We start from the raw sequence: 17,780 nt of genomic DNA on the forward strand, positions 1-17,780 counted from the left end.
AAATCCATGTAAACTGTGATATGCCTATGGCAATGACTTTAGAAAATGGACCTTTGTATTCATCAGTTCACAACAGGAGAATAATACAGCAGCTTTATTAACTACTTTGTTAAGCTGTATTTGCAAATTTATCGATGCACAGATCTCGTTTCAAGTCCTAACTACCATTTTTTTCAAAGAAGACCAAATCAAAACATCCAAAGTAATTAACTTGTTACTGTACTGGCAGCTTTGTAAAATGATAGCAATTGCTAGAAGCTGGCCAGCTTAAGTTGTTAGCTCTTCTTAATGTATGTGTGTAAAGGAAGGATTATACTTTTTACTGTTCAAAAAAAAAAAAAAAAAAAAGATCTGATGAAGAAAATGTAACCCTCAGTGCAAATTTCCTTTAATGTCCTAATGTTAGTAGCTTGCTACAGTGACACACAGAGAGAACATCAGTTTTGTAAGCAGTTCCCAATGATGCAAGTTTATCTTGCTTCATTTTCCCCTCCTGTGGTTTTGTCCTGTAATGGGAAAGATTTTTGCCCTAAACTACTTTTCAATCTATGCTAGAGAAAATAGTTTTACTGCAGTTTTTGCTTTCTGGAACTTACAGAATTTTTTTAATTTGAAATCCTTGGTGAAAGAAAGAGGTGGAGAAGGGAAAAGAGATGTAAATYTTTGTACCAAATTAATCTAATACTACCCATTGGAATGAAGCAAAAAACCCTATTTTTCTTACAGAACCATTGCATGGAATTTGGTGGCTAGTTATTATGAAGAGTTGCCCTTTGGTCGATGTGGACTGATGACAGCCCAAGAACCGTGGAGTGGCCACTACAGAGTAGAAGCACCTATCTGGATTACAGGTAAAAAGTTTGCAAATATATATTGCTTAAGTGACCTAAAACACAGCATAACTATCATCTAAGCCCTTTATTTAATGCTTTTTTAATGTGCATTAATTTTTGTACCAAACTAAAGTAGCTCTATGCAACTGTTTTATGAAAAATATTGCTCGCTTTAATGGAAAGGAGGAAGATCAGTAGCAGGAGAAATCTAAATATTTGACCTTGGGATGTGTGCACAAATGAACTCACTGCTGCCTTTTTATAGCTGTCACTATTAAAGCATTTTGGTCTGAAATGCCACCAAAGGTTAGCGTGCTTCGCCTGGTTATGTTTTTTTCTTTTTTTTTTTCCCTTCCCTAAGTTAGACATTTGGTATTCCTCCATTTGAGGAAACTAGAACAAAGCACTTCTGTGTTCTTTTGAGGCTGCCTGTGTAAGCCAGCATTTTCTAGTACCTGAGGGAAGAGGAATAGTTCTACACAGTATCTATGATCATTTGCCTTCAGTGGTAATTTTGTAGTACTTCTGTAAACTTTCTCTGTCTATGCCACAGTTCAGTAGGGCAAGTGGCATAAGCAATGCTATCAGGAAGAATCAAGGCAAATGTCATAAATTTTATTTGTATGTTAGTTACATGCCTATGTAAAAACATATATATTAAGACAGGAGAAGGAAAAAAAAAGCCATACTTTTCAGTAGAGAGACTGAAGAGTTCCTGCTTCCATGTTGCTCAGAATTTCTTGATCTATGTGATATCCCTGTTTGCTACTACCTCTTAACGTGCTGAAAACTCTACCCCATTTAATTATTCCTTGTGTAGATGCCCTTCTATACTTTCTGTAGCTCAACTGTTTTCTTTGTAAAAATGGAGGAGTGTGCATGAGAGATAAATACTCATATTGCAGCTATGTATTTGATTTATACAATAGCATAATAATTTTTTTGTTCACATCTAAGTACTCGCTAGCATTTTTTAACTGCCTTGTCTGCCACTGAGCTGATATTTTTAATTCTGCCTAAATATAATTCTGTAATCCTTCTTCTTGTACAGGTGGAATTTGTTTTGGAAATTTCATTACTTTCTTCCCRAAGTTAAAAGTTGGCGTGCGTGTGTGAGCGAAAACTTTAGTTTAGACTATAAATGGTAGTTGTCTTTTAATCAACACTTGGGTAACGCAGGCAGTTCTGCCTGAATATGAGGAGRAATTTCTTCACTGCGAGGGTAGCAGAGCACTGGAACAGGTTGCCCAGAGAGGTTGTGGAGTCTCCTTCTCTGGAGATATTCAAAACCTGCCTAGATGCAACCCTGTCTAACATGCTCTAGGTGACCCTAGTTGAGTGGTGGTTGGAGGGGACTAGATGATCTCCAGAGGTCCCTTCCAACCTCAACCATTCTTTTTTTTTTTTTTTTTAATGATTTTTTTTTATTCTGTTTTATTTCAGCACACACAACCCAATTTACTCAACCAGGCTGGTCGTACTTACAAGTGGATGGACACTTAGAAGGAGGTGGCAGCTTTGTAGCTCTGACCGATGGCCTGGGAAACCTTACGATTATCATTGAAACTATGGTAATGTGCTTCAGCAACTCCAACAAACTAGAAAAGATAAAGGAAGGTTTTGTTATGAATCACTTCTTGGATTTACATGGTTCAATACATGTGACTATGTTCTATGATATTCKTAGTTTTGTTAGTGAGACCACTAGATGTCCTTTTTTTCAATCTAAACTTTGAATACGCAGCTATCAAAATGTTCCTGGTGGTCACTGTATATGTCATCTTTATACCACAAATTAGCACTACTTTCATGACTTTTCAGTAGGGAATTAAATCATATTCTGTTTTAAACAACATCCCAAATAAAATTATTAAATTAGTGGAATGGTAACTCTCATTAAGATAGCGGTGAAATAGATGATTGAAAACTGATCCTATCTTGCTTTTTTTTTTACTTACATTTATGCTTTATGATTATATATTTGTCAGCATTAATATCTGATGAATTCCAGAAATGAAATGTATGTTTATTCTGTTACTTTGTTTTTTCTTCCAGAGTCGTAATCACTCTCAGTGTATCAGGCCTCCACTGCCTCATTTCAATGTGTCACCTCAGAGAGCAACTTTCTACCTCACAGGGTCTTTTGTAAGTAGATATTGAATATATCTGATCACTAGCGTAAAGTSAGTGACTATCTATAGGCTGTTATATTTCTGGCAAGTTTAAAGCATTCTACTTCTGCTTTTACCATGAGATGTAATGTCATAACTGAATTTTTAGAAGTATTATTTTACACTTTAATCATCTGTGTGCAGAGGAAAAATACTCCCTAGAATAGAGATGCATGTGGATTTGTTTTTCCTTTGGGATTTATTTCAAGGCTGGTTGTTCTGACATGCTAACGTAGTTTGACAGGCTAGCATGGTCATGACTTTACTAGTTGCCATCAGCTCCTTTCCAGGGGAGTAACTGCAATCGTTTGTACATAGTAAGTTATATTGTTCCATTCCTCGAAGAGAGATTCTGAGAATTTCCTGGGTTTTGTTKTCTCACTAAACTGAATTGCTCTCTGAATTGTGAACAATGCTCTGATAGCATATAYTTGAGTATGTTTTGTTAGTAGCTGTTTTGGATAATTGCTGCTCAGAAGCTGAAAGTGTTTAAATATTTGGAGTCTGATTTCTAGTGACATAAGTTTTCCTTCATTAGGAGGAGATATTTTGAACAGCACACTGAAGTGATAAAATGGTTTGCTTGGGAAAAGTATCTGAGTGATAAGTTTGGGAGAAGGATCAAACGGTTTATCCAAATCAAACTTTAGATGACCTTGTTCACCATTCTTCTGGATAATTAAAAAAATATCAGGGATTGTGTATGATTAAAATCAGTAACCAGTGTAGTTGATATGCTGTGGTATCACAGGAATTTGGAGATCTATAGGCAACATAGGCTGTTCAAAAATGAACATCAAAGAACCAAGAACTAAATTTGTTGTCTCATTAAAGCAAAATTAGCATGAGACTGTCTCAGCCTGGTTGCTAGTAGGCTGAGGGTTTGCATCAAGGGAATGCTGTCACTGATTGATAGAAAAAGTARAGGTGTTTGATTGCATTGTGTTCTATCTTCATAAGCAGTATTATTGCATGTTGGGACAAAGACTTATACATCATCTGCAAAAAGTTAATCTGCATGTAATGGCTGGCTGAAACGGAGTGGTGGCTTCTCATGAGATCAGTAGATCTATCAAAAGGTAGACACCCTTAAGGGATGGATATTTCTAAAGGCAAATATTAAAGGACTTAATACTTTTTTAATGTTTCATTGCAGTATATGGTGAAGACCCTTCAAGTATGGCATTCTAGGCTTGGTTTTGAATCTGCACACTCTACTTTTTTCCAGCAAGTCCATCCTATAAAGGTAAACCGTCCATTTTAATACTCTATGGTAATTTTGCTTTTAAGGATTGATAGTAGAAGAGTTATTTTTTCTTAAATTTAGAATATAGGATTACAGAGTAAAAAGTAGTATTCCTTATAGCAGAATAATCAAAAGTGGCTTGTATTGGGCCTTTCTGAGTGTGCCTTCAGAGGGAAACTTCATGGTGTTCTGTGTGTATTCATGCTATCCATAAATGCTGGTGACGTTAATTGTGCAGTGCTGATGCATCACTGCTTTTTAACAGGTATGTGGTTTGAGAGTAATTATTTGGTTCAAATGTGTTAGTATGATCTTTTCTCTTTTCCTGCCCCACCTTATTGTATTCTCAGCCTGTGCATTAGCAATATAATAAAATGTATGATAGACCCAAGTATTATTTGTCAAGTTTAACCTTATTTACACTCACCTGCTAGGTGTTAGTTTTAGTCTGAATTAGCATTGGAGTTCATGCTACAGGAGGATTTGCAAGATCATAACTGTAGTATTTTTCTGGCCTRGAGGCCTGATTAACCTTCCAGCCTTCTAGCCTCTCTGCATATGTTCTTTCCCAAACCTTTTGGGACCTGCATGTTCTCTGGATGCATTTAGAAAAAAAATATTCTGGAGTAAAGAACCTCTGAAATTATATCTGTGCCACCCAAAGTAGTGAGAATACAGATTTCCTCTCAAACTTGATGAAAATGCACTTTTTCAAATTATTCACTAATGACTTTGATAAAATGGCCCTTTTTAAAAGCAAGGAATGTTCTGTCTTGCATGTGACTTTACTTAAACCCTGCCCATAAATGAGTATTCCTAGAAGTCTGTCTGTAATTTCAAGTATTTCCTCTTCTTTTGCAAGAACTCCTAGTCTTTCACGCTTTAAGTGCATAATTAAAGCTTGTCTCATTTGCCCTGTTTGATTATAACTTTACTGGCCGTATGCGAGCTTACATGGAAAAAGAGGCTGGGGGAATAGTTTTGAATATAGCTTGAAAGAATTAAACACTGAGGCAAGAAGATAGGATTTTTACCTTAAATTAGGACTTAAAAGGATCTCTCCTAACTCAAACTTGGATATGTTGTTATTTAGTAGTGTTTGGGTTTGTTTGTGCCTTTTTATTTTATTTTATTTTATTTTATTTTTTCCCTCTAACTTGAGCTTTCTTTAATTCCAGGTCTGGAAGGGAAGTTTTTCTTTAGATCTAAATGTGGATGAAGTCTACACTTTAACCACGCTCAAGACAGGGCAAAAATGTATTTGCCCAGACCCTCCACCATCTCAGCCTTTTCCTTCTAATTACAAAGATGATTTTGATATTCGTAAGTCTGAATTTTCTGGTCTAGAAACTTAATTTACTTAATTTACACACAGATATAGTCTCCAGATAGAAAGACTGTAACAATCGTTGTATTTGAGTCATCTATGTGTGCTTATGAGATGTAAAGTAATCTGCCTATATATTTTATTTTTGCTTATTTATACCTGCTTCTCTGACAGCTTACGCCTGCATACTTCACTTGCAAGAAGGTGTATTTAATACTGTGTTTTAACTGGGTGGCCACCARCAGTTTTAAAATTCTTGATACAAATGATACAGCTCATAACTGTATTTTTTTGGAAGTAAGGGAAGATTTTTTTTTTAATGTAAAAATTGGGACCTGCTTAAACAAAACAAAAAAGAAAAATCCCAAACCCAACAAAACTTTCCAATCCCCAAGCTTAGATCAGTTTTGGAGTCTGTGCTTTGATAGAGTCAGGGGTGTGGAGAATATCTTCAGAGGAACTCTCTGAAAGCAAAGGTAGCCTAAAGAAAAATATTGTTTTGATGTTAATATATATTTTGTTCTCTAAACAGGTAATCCACCTTTCAGYGAAGCTCCAAATTTTGCAGATCAGACAGGGGTATTTGAGTACTTCATAAACACTTCTGATCCAGGAGATCATGTGTTCACCCTCCGTCAGGTGGTRGTTCAGCGACCCATCACTTGGTCTTCTGATGCAGACCAAACCATCAGTATCATAGGAAATTTTAAGTGGTATGTAAACATTATTTTTTGGTGATGTCTAGGAAGATGTCTTCCTTACTCGTCTGGGTTATAGTTGGTTCATCTGTCGCCAGCCTCATCTCTCTTGAACAGATGGTTTATGCATTCAAACCATCTGTAGACACATAAGTGATGACTGAAGGAGACTTCCAGAGGTCATCAAGCCCAACTTGAGGCAGGGCTGTTGCCAGTGCAATTGGATCATATCAACTGTGTCTTTGTCTAGATGAACCTTCAACACCTCTAAAGATGGAGATTCTACCATGTCTCTTGGTAACCTTTTCCTGTGCTGCAGTGTCTTCCTATTGGAAATTTTTTTCTCATATCCTGCTGGACATTATTTGTTCAAGCTGTCTGAGAATGGTGTATACAGGGCGGCTTATTAGAAAGACCAAGTCAAAGTAGTAACTGAAGTAGAATCATGATTTGAAGTGTGCACTGAGTTTTAGTGTGTTTTTTAAATGGGACAAAAGATTGATTCAGTTTAAATTACTTTAAATTGATCTTGTTTGTCCATGTAAAGCTTGATTTGTTAGTGATTTGATCAATCTTGTATCAATGAAATAATGTAGGAGTTAATTCAGTTATATTTGTTGTAGACTGCCATCTTCTGAGCAATCCCTGGAACTGTGTGGATTTGATTAACCTACTACAGAGAACAGTTTTATTTCTGTGTAAATGTAACTGAGCTTTACTGGTCAGGTGTAATGACTAATTCTTTCTTGGAGCTCTGATGATGGTAATTTGGGATCAAATAGCACATTCCAGCATAATTTTACTAGTATTAAAATGGTAAAGAGCCTGTTAAATATTTAGGTTTAATAGTAGTAAATAATGGTAAACTTTAAGGCTTTATTTCTTTGATTTGTAAAAATCTAGCCTAAATTCTTTTGATACTCTCACATAACCATTCTGTCCATTTTTTTTTTTCATTCTGACTAGATCACTAATCCCCCAAACATTTCTTCAGAGCAAGCTTCACCTATCTATTTTCAGGCCTGACCAAATGATCATTTTGCCCTGAAGCCTGGAAGTATGCCACCATCTTCTAGTTGGAAGTTGTTTTTCAGTTAGCTGATGTTTTCTTCTACAGTTCTGTTAGTCAGTCTTATATTCTTCCTTAATCAACTTTCCCTTTGTGAGTAGATCACATTCAATGATCCCTAAAACTCTTTGTAGTCTATATTCTTAGACTCTTGCACTGAAATGCCCCAGAGTTCCTATTATTTCATTTTCCTTTCCTTCTGAGCTTTCATCCTGTGCTCATAACAAAGCTTTTTTTGAATCTTCAGCTGGTTGTTTCAGTTACATCTATGTACTCCTATATAGATGTTACACACCTATAACTTTTCCTAACTGCAATCTTCAATTCTATACCCTTTGATACGTTTGCTTCATCCCAGTTTAAGGCTCTTGATCTGGGTTGATATTTTCCAGTTTTATTGTGTTCTATTGCACTGTTGAACTAATTTTCACTGGATTTATTTATAGGGTGAGGATTGTGACTTAAGTCATTAATAACAATTTACCATGACTTAAGTTCAGAATTATTTAATTCTCTTTGGTTTGGATTTTAGTCTTGTGTTGTGAAAGCTCTGCACTTTTTCTCCTGCATTTGTTAATGTTTTGCTCTCATGGTTGACCTGAACCTGTAGATAGATTGTATCTGTGTTAACACCATTTTATTGCAAGTCACTTCAGACTTGGGATTTTTTTTTTTTTTTTTTAGTTTGTACATTAATAAGATAAATGAATACTTTTTTATTGTAAGGGATCTGTACTTCAAGGAAAAGAAAAATGATGCAAATTTTCTAGATGCCATTTGATTGTTCTGAGATCCCTTTGCTTGGTGATATATATTTTTTTTTAATCTTCCTCTTCAGTTATCATTTTATGCACAACCTGGTGCTTTACAGTTGTGCTCATGTATTGCTGTTGCACAGGAAAATCAAATGACTTTAACTTAGTTTAACTCTTTGTCAGTTTGTTTAATACTGTTCAATAATTTATTTGGACGAAGGATCTGAATTGCTTAAGATTTGACCTGTATTAAAAACCSTAGAGAAATGAAAATCAAATTTTAGCAGCTGTGGCCTAAAATCTTGGATTTAATTTAGTTGTCTAAAGAAGTARTTTCTAACTCATTTTGCAGACCTGAATGGTTTTTTTTTTTTGTGGAGGTCCAAACCTTTGCGTAACAGACTAACTTGCTGCCAAGATGCTTATGTTTTTGTTGATCTCTGAGAAGGAGAATTCTTTAGAAGATATATCTGTGGAGTTCCAGGTATAGTAATAACGAGAATGGATCTGTATGTCTCAAGCTGTTGGTAGCAATTAGGGTGGCTAAACCTTTCCTCAAGAAGGTTGGTATACTGTATAGAAAAGAGTATTCTACCTACTACCTGCTCAAAATCCATTCTTTGTTTATTAAAACACCTACACTTTGCTTACAGGGAAAACTTTACCGTCACTTGTGACATCTACATAGAACAATCACCTGATGGAGGCGTGTTTGTTGCAGGAAGAGTTGACAATGGTGGGATATATGTTCGAAGTACCAAAGGAGTTTTCTTCTGGGTATTTGCAGATGGCACTTACAGAGTCACTGGTGACCTAGGTGAGCAACTGTTTGCTAAAATGCATGCTARCATATGGATTTTTTGCCTTGAAAGCCTTCTAGAAACCTGAAGTTTTTTTTAAAAAAATGCAGATTTCATAGCTCAACTGCCATCACTGTGAATTCAACCTGTTGCCCTTTAATGAGGGTCATATTCTGTATGCACATGGCACATTTGAAGGCAACTGGCTGGTATACTAATCAGTTGCAGCTTTCTGGATCTTTTTGGTGTTGACAAAACCTATTTAACAGTAGTTCAGATAATTTATTTTGCTTTTTGTAAATATTCTGATACAGTGGTGGTAATTTGAGAAATATTTGATTCTTACACTGCACCTAAAAAGAAAATCTGTCTTTAAAAGCAGTGGCATGTCTCATTTAGCAATGTAAATCAATATCCATGCATTTATTTCAGATGATGAGTGGCTTACTGTTTCTASAAGTTATTCATTATACTCTGTCAGTCTAGCTCAGTGGAGTCAGAGCATGTTCTACTTGTAATGCTAGAACTCCTATGTTCACCTGTACAGCACTTGACAGGCATATGAAAGACTGATGTTTTAATATACTTGAGCAATGGCTATAAATTTTTTTCTTGTTTTTTTTAACTTTGAAAAAACTGCTAAATACATATTTCCTGTTGTTTCACGTGTATAAATTATAATTTTTCAGTGATTCCTGATAACTTAAATGCAATTTAACAACCAATTTCACACTACACTACTGGACTTTAAAAGTATTCTTCTCTTCTACTTGGYAACTATTGTTCCTTATTTCTCTCCAGCCCCCCATCCCCTTTCTTCTTTCTTTACAGTGAATAGATGGCATAGAAAAGGCTTCACATTATCTCTTCTTAACATACTCTTGGACCCTAGGAAAATTCACAATAATCTAACTCCACAACAATTTAAGTTTCAACTGTATAAAACTATACTTACATTAAGGATGGACTCTAGTATTTATTTTTAATAGGACATGGCAACATCACCCAATTAGTTTCTCAGGCTGTCAAGAGTAATTTTCCTAGTTGAAATGAGGGGAGTTTGATTAATCAGCTCATTATTTCAGACTAGGATGCTGGTTTTGCAGTATGATAATTTTTTTCTCCACAACTTTTCAGCAATCTTTGTATTTTTCTAGAAGATAGTTCTAGCGGCAAGTTAATTTAATATTCAGGCCCACTATTGAATAATTGAAGATGCTACTTGTTGTACTTAATTTTTTTCATGTCTTCCATCCAGGTGTCAGTCACACTTTTTTAATGTGTTTTTGTTTGTTTTTGCTTAGGTTAAATTTTGACTAGAACTAAGCAATATGTTGATGTGGCATCTCAAACTCCAGAAAGCAAAACTTATTTTAAATGGAACTAATACATAAGCAAGGAGACTTGTGGAACAAGCAGAGCAATAGCTACTGTCAAACTTTATGGACCTATATTCCTAATATAGGGAATCCTTATTTTAGACCCCAGAAGCTTTTTGACCCTTACAGATTTCAGTGGTAAAACAGTCCTGAAAAAAACAGGAGAATGACATTGATCGTGCAGGGTTTAGGTTTGTGTGTTAAGCCCTTCATGCAGCAGTTGAAATCCATAAGCTGTTGGTTCTGAACACCTTTGAAAATCATGTCTTAGTTTCCTCTTACTGGCTTGGTATTAAGCTGTCAGCCTTATAGCAAAGGTGTGAAGTAACACTTTGCTAACCTGAGCATGTTTTGCAGCTGGAGAAGAAATACTAATGAAAGGACTCTCTGGTGTCCGGGCCAATGCATGGCACACACTTACTCTCAACATCCAGGTAAGGAGACACAGGCAAAAACATAAAGGACCAGTTGTGACGCTTCCTGTCCTGGACAAATTAGATAAAACTCTGGCATACTGTTGGCATACTGTTGACTATCTGTTTGCAATTGAAGCACAGGAAGTTCTGCCTGATCGGGAGGGGGAATTTCTTCACTGWGAGAGTGACAGAGCACTGGAACAGGTTGCTCAAAGAGGTTGTGGAGTCTCCTTGTCAGGAGATATTCAAAGCCCACCTGGATGCAACCCTGTCTAACATGCTATGGGTGRCTCGGCTTGAGCAGGGAGGTTGGACTAGATGATCTCCAGAGGTCCCTTCCAACCTTACTGATTCTATGATTCTATCTAAATCACAGATATTTCTATTTGTTATTTAAAACTAATATTAGAATATCTTACAAAGCTTTGTTGGCTGTAATTTCATAGAGATCTTGAGAAACTGGAGAGAGTGTAGAAAAAAACTACAGAGATGAGTTGAAAGCTGCGAATATGCGTGATAGTTTTGAATGAGTTGCTTAGCCTTATGAAAAGATTGTGACTTGATTTTTTTTTTCCATTCTGAAGACTGTTAGGGAACTATTGCAGTAGCCAGTTCTAGGAATGTCACTCCCATCCATTCTTTTTGCATGCTAAAGCCTTGTAAACTTAAGGACTGAAGAACTGAGAGGAGCTGCCACTTTCCTGTACAAAGCTCAAAACATACTATTGTGGAAATGAGCCATAACTGATGAGGAGCCTGTCCAATTTTTTTTTTCTGTTTGTCCTAGTTAATTGGTAAATGCAGTGGTCCCAAACTCTTTTAGTACACTCGTGCAGTTAGCTGACTGGGGAATTGATGCATGTAACTAAACCAGAAATGGCTTCAAGTATCTCTGTAGGATCCCCTTGTGGAATGTAACTTTTGCAACTGCATGTGGGCTGAAGYATAGGAGAGCTTGAATCCTAGTTGAGGAGTTCTAGGACTGAAGCAAACTCTCTTTAAAACTATTCACCAAGTCTCTCTCCCATGCTAAAACGTTAAGTGAGTGTTCAGAAGCTTACTTTTATGTTTTGTACTTTCCCATTGGGAGACAAAGAGACATTCCTATTTGGGTGTACACCAGAATATAAGTACTATAGTTTGTTCTCCACCCCCCACCCCCCACATATGTATGACTCTGATTACTATCTGTAAAATGGGCTGAGATGCTTGCCAGTCTGAATGAGGTGCTGAAAGTGAATGTAAATTGTTCAAAACAAAGCCATGGTGATAGTTTTTAAATGATTATGCTACAGACTTCTATGTGCTATTGAAGTATTTTGTGCTAAGCACGTCTCTGATGCAAGGACAGAAATGCAGAGCCCTCTGAAGAGTTTTCACACTGACAGGAGGAAATAATTGTTTCTTGAAATACATTCTTTGCTTTTATGTTCATAATTGTCTTTCAGATAAAGAAATGCAGGTAAATTGGAGTAATTTTTTTTCCACTACTGTTTAGTGGAAAACACTAGCAAGATAAATTAAGTAGCCTTTACTGAAACTGTTTTTAATATTAATGGCAATGTTATATTTGGAAGTTCTGCTGTCCCCTCTTCCGCCTCTCAGGTTAGTAACTAAAATGCATCTCTTGTCCTTTGACTTTTGCCTAAATCTGCAGAATAAATGCCAGATGTATCATACGCCAGAAAAGACACTAGCTTTGCTGCTCTCTTGAAGACAACTGGCCTGTTTGAGGAAGCTTGACACAGATGCAAAAGGAAAATCCAATTTACCTTAGATTCTTCAATGAATTTACAAAGCTGTTAAATTAGGTGAAAATAAGCCTTTTATATATTCACTGTGAATGCATTAGTTCTATTTCACAGAGCTGATAGGCACTGGATATTTAGAGGCATCTTTGCATGGAAAATATATGAAGTATAATTGAAAGTTCATTTAACATCTTTCTGAATTTAATCATCTCGTCTCCCATGTGAGATGGCTCAATGTCAACATATTTAGTCCATGAATTTAGCAAGCTAACTTACTTTCCTTTCTTTAAACAGGGCACTTCTGCTTCGGGGCTATTAAATGGTTATCCACTCTGGGAGAATGTCACCATCACTGAACCAAGTAATGGCTGGGCTGCTATTGGAACACACTCCTTTGAGTTTGCACAGTTTGACAACTTTCATGTTGAAGCCAGCTGAGGTGGCTTTTGTGTTGGAGAACCCTGTTCTCTTATTACTTTGGGTCAGAGCCAGTTCAAACTTTGAGGACAATTTAATACTATATTGAGATTGACCTGTTGGCAGAGAATACGAAATCTGTCCTTACTATTTGTTAGAGGTTTACTTGAGTAGGTAGCAACCTGACTGTAACTTTATCCTCTAGTTGTTATGGGATTTTTACCCTTCAAATGTTAGGGGAAAATCTTAGTTTAAGGTAATGGTGGAGACAAACTAATAGATTTAAATCTATTCAAATACCAAGATCTTAACTTCCTGGCTCACTTTTAAGATAGCTTTAGAAGCACTTTAAAGCTGTAGTTTTAACACTTTACATGATTGTGTCCGTTCCTTTCACTCTTACAAAATTAAATGCTGATAAGCCTAATGAGCCAGTGGCCCCATATAGTTGTAGGCTGTGGTTCTCAAATTGCCTTTACACAATGTACCTAGGGTTTTGTCTGTTTTTCTACTATAGTCGGAGACTAGGCAATATGGTACTTCAAGTGCATTTGATTACTTCTTCCAAATCTCATTGCCAGCCTTATAGTAGATTATATTTTCAGTGGAATGGAAGTGTATTTTATGGCTGATAAGGCAATGCAGGATGTGCCTTAATTTTAAGCTACCTCTTCTTCAATGAAGAGTTTGAAATGAGTTAAACTTTTAACTTGCAGTTTACTCCTTGTGTTTTTCTTTGCACAATGTAAAGGATAAACCATTTGTGTCATCAACTCATGGATGCTGACAAGCAGAACACTTTCACATGTGATCTAACATAAATATAAAACTAGCCTTTTATTCCTAAAAGCTCTGGTGACCATCTTTCACCTATGACGGAGCTGAGGCTTAGAGTGAAAAATAGTTGAAGCACAACTGCATGTAATCATATAATTTGGTTGATTGTATTAACACAGCGTGGAGGGGCTATGAATATTGTTTCCTTTTATACCTAGGACAACAAGATTTTAAAAAAGTCTTTGTCCTTAAGAACTTGCAACCTATTTATATTCAAACTTTTCCTAAGCCTATTCAGGTAAAGCTCAGAGGGAATTTCAAATCCTAGGGGAAGGGGGAGGGAGGGATTCTATTTTGCTATGGCTCACTTCATTGTTTTTCCAAGTTATTTTACCAAGTGTTTTCTTTTTTTTTTTTTTTTTTTGAAGAAAAAATACCTTGAAAATATAATGAGGTCCTAAAAGGGATATTCATCACCCCTTTACCAAATTCAGTTGACTCTGAATTTTGTTGTTCTTCTGTTGGTCAGTTTGAATGAGGTGGAGGTTTTTGCCATGACAAAACCTGCCTTCTGCATCCACTAACTTTTCACATTCAACTCCTGTTTAACTGACCAGCAAGTAGTTCCAGACTATGTATGCAGCTATCAGTAGCAGGGAATACCTTATCTTGAGAAATAGATTTTCAGTATACTTTCATTATATTGAGTATTGTTCTGATTTTCATTATTTTGAAGGCTGATTCCAGTAAGCATTAGCTCAAGTCTCTGAAGGGATCATCGAGGATAGATTTAATATAATCAGAATTATTACTGGAAAATTATTATAAAAATTATTTTCCAAACTAGCTTTTGGAGAAGAGATCTGAAAATTTCATCTCTAACAGATACAGAGAATGACTTTTTTCCCCTCACCAGTAACAATTGTACTGTTACCACTATTTACTGGTTACAAATTGTTACATAAAGCTTCATACATGGAGGCAACCTTGAACAATAGTCTAAAACACTAAATTTTAAAACTCTTATTAAAAACTTCCAAATACTTAAGCAGCTACCTATTTAACTGAATGAGAAATGAAAGCCAATTTTTTACTTCAGTTTCATCCTGATAGTTGAAGTATGGATACAGGTCTGTTGATTACTAGTTTAGCTTCAGAGAGGACATCTAGATGGGAACTCCAGATGTGAAGGAATCAAATTTTAGGTGCTCATGTTAAAGTAATATGAGTATAGGAGAAAAGGTTCTCCAGAATAAACTGTTTTTTAGGTGGGGTGAATTTGTGCAGTAGGAGACTTCTGGAAGACTGGTAGCTTTTGTGGGCTGTAAGCTCTGTTTGTATAAGGGATTAACAATGGTATAGTTACTCAAAAGGTAAAGAGCTGGACAGCTCCTTTGAATGCACTAGTTCAACTAACTGTACTGTTGTTACATTGTGTACTAAATGCAATGTATTTTATCACTGAAGTGTTGATTTTTATTTTTTTCAAATCTTAATTTATGAAGTTGGAGGATTAAACTGTTCTGAACAGAGTAAGCAATTTAATGATGATATAATGTTGTTCATCTTTGTATGTCTGTAATTCTTCACTCTTTGCAGGTTGTAATATGCCTGGCAATAACAAGCTGTCAAGTCATTTCATTGAGGGGTGATTTTATGTTGTTAATTATAAATACTAATCATTCCATATGGACAAATAATAATAATAATAATAAAAAAAACCACCCTTGTTTGTGCAGAATTATTCTGTAAATGGGTCTTGGTATTCTCTGGTAAGAAAGTTGACAGTTTTTTCCATTGTGATTCCTGGTAAATATGCTTAACATTAGGTTAACCAGATTGAAAGAGTTTTTCTGACACTTCAAATAGCCAAGCAGTTCTCACTAACAAATACCTCAAAACATATATGTTAGTGCTTCTGCTGTTGATTTTTTTTTAATCCTTTTAGAACTGAATGTATACTTTGCTTCTTTTTGTGTCCTTTGTACTTAGTTAACGAAATTAAACTGTTTTTAAAGGCCAGTAATGCAAAACTGCTGGATACTAAGGTCGTGCAAAAATTAGCTGAAGATCTTTATCTGTGGGTATGGAAACAATTAGTGCTGTTGGGGTATATTTTTAAAATTTAGATGAGGCTTCTTTATGTTGAATCTTATTTTGCATCTACCTTGAAATTTCCTCCCTATGCTGCCATTAATTAAGATTCAACTTTAAAAGAGGAAGAGAAATTCCATTGAGCTAGTCAAGCTAGTAGGCATGAATTACTTGGCTATTAAAGACAATGTTTTAGGGTATTTACTACCATCAGTACAAGTGTGCAGTCTGTGCTGCAGCAGGATTTTATCACAGACTGTCACTTCAGTTATACAAACATTATGTCAAAATCAATTCTGTTGCCTTTTTTCTGCCATCCCACCTTTGTATTTAGCCATTATGAAGATTTTTTTTTATTTTTTCCCCTCAAAATTCATGCAAAACACCGGGACCTCTTTGCTTTAAAATTATAGGAGATTACTGCTTTTAATAGGCTACATATGATTGTTCTTTTTTGCAGCTTCCCTCTATTCAGTGTAAATTTCTAGTTCAGGATTTAGTTTGGAGCAGGGGGAGAACCAAAAGTTTATTATGAAATAAAATCTGATATTTAAATATTTTTGTCAGTTGTCCTGAGCATTTTTTTGTGTCCCTTCTCCTGCTTATTTATCCTCTCCCCCAGGCATTTGGCTATATGTAAGCTTTTACAATTGCACTCTTTCAAAACTCCTTTTCTTTCTAAGAGAACTGCTGTAATAAATGAGTGCAACCTATTTTAGCTTGCAATCTACTCAGTTAACAGTGTCTCTCTTAAAAATAAACTGCAAATTGATAGATGATGGAAAAACTGGTTAAGACAATAAGATAAAACTTCAGTTTGATTGACTTATTAGAGGACAAGCATATTTGGGTCCTTTCTAGTTGGTTTGTTCTAACTGAGGTAAATCGTAATGCAATGTGTGTTACTTTTCTGTGAATCTACCTTTTTTTTTTTTTTGAACTGCTTCTTACCGTCTTTCTCCTCTTGCTCTTTCTCTGTTGAATCAAATGTTTAGAAAACTGAATGATTACATTTTCGTGTGATCATTTTTCACTGACCTGACAGAAATTTTTGTCAGGGGTCCATTTTCTGGAGTGTTGTGCATAGTGCAAAACTACTGCTGAAGCTGACAATTTCAGCAGAGCAGTCAAAGAGGAACTTGGACTTGGAGACTTAATTATCCTCACTCTCATTTTTAGGTGGTCTCCAGGTATGGATTGAGGAATATGTGCATGGATGTGTTTTTCAAAAGTTCTCTTTGCTTCTCTACTTKTTCTGTAGTTAAACAATGGCTATTAATCTTCCATCTAAAGGCTATCCCCTTCATAACTACTGAATTCATAAAAGTCTAACACATGTTTTGGGCAAAATAAAAAGTTCTAAAATCTAACATTAAAATACTTGCTAGATTTGTTTGCAACAGAACCATCAGGTAGCTGTTTGAAGGTTTTGAGCGCATTATACGTGGGCACTTGAAGAAGTATGTTGCAATTAATGTCAGAGCTTGCTGAAATAGAGGAATAAAATACAAATGCTTATCTCATTCCTTAACAAAGCTATCTTAAGTACAGTTTATATGGCTTTTGTGTACGGAAGGCTTTTGTAGTTATCCTGCCCATATTGATAACGCATGAAAAATTAGTATCGGCATGTTCTTCGTGGCACTAAGTGTTCCTTCCATTTATTAATGAGCCTATGCTTAGTTGTCACTGAAACAATAAAGGTCTTATTCACAGAACTTTTTAAACCCTAGAAATAATTGAGCAAAGGCAAATATATGTTGCAGTAATGCTGCCAAGCCTTCATTATGTGCCAAGATACTTCTCTGTGGTTTTCACAGTGAATAATGCAACACTGACAGAATTTTTTCCTCAGAGGAGTTATAAGTGGATAAGGTTAGAGACAGATACAGATTCCAGAGATCAGTTTTATCGGCAGKCCCCAAATGACTTTGCATCTATTACTGTAGACTCCAAAACAAAGCTTAAAATCTAGACATATATCTGGAAAGTGGGACAAAAGTACCCTAAAAATGTTTAATAAAGTGTAGTAAGTGATGACTWCTTA

General features: G+C 35.7%; 1 protein-coding gene across 4 annotated transcripts in view; it reads left to right on the top strand.

Annotated features, from left to right (window-relative positions):
* Nucleotides 1–17,780, top strand: part of GALC (galactosylceramidase) — a 48,164-nt gene that overhangs the window by 27,738 nt on the left and 2,646 nt on the right. For 2 of the 4 annotated variants that reach the window (XM_085317582.1, XM_085317581.1), the window contains exons 9-17: nt 727–851; nt 2,277–2,404; nt 2,889–2,978; nt 4,161–4,250; nt 5,429–5,573; nt 6,110–6,290; nt 8,753–8,916; nt 10,636–10,712; nt 12,740–15,105. In XM_085317582.1, coding sequence (XP_085173708.1) covers nt 727–851; nt 2,277–2,404; nt 2,889–2,978; nt 4,161–4,250; nt 5,429–5,573; nt 6,110–6,290; nt 8,753–8,916; nt 10,636–10,712; nt 12,740–12,883 — 1,144 coding nt within the window. In that variant the 3' untranslated portion in view covers nt 12,884–15,105. Of the gene's footprint in view, nt 1–726; nt 852–2,276; nt 2,405–2,888; nt 2,979–4,160; nt 4,251–5,428; nt 5,574–6,109; nt 6,291–8,752; nt 8,917–10,635; nt 10,713–12,351; nt 12,522–12,739; nt 15,106–17,780 lie in introns of those variants that run through there. The other 2 variants (XM_085317583.1, XM_085317584.1) reach the window with 2 other exon arrangements.

This window comes from Rhea americana, unplaced genomic scaffold, assembly GCF_003343005.1.
Source record: "Rhea americana isolate MKP2758 unplaced genomic scaffold, rheAme1 scaffold_5, whole genome shotgun sequence".
Taxonomy (NCBI): Eukaryota; Metazoa; Chordata; class Aves; order Rheiformes; family Rheidae; genus Rhea; species Rhea americana.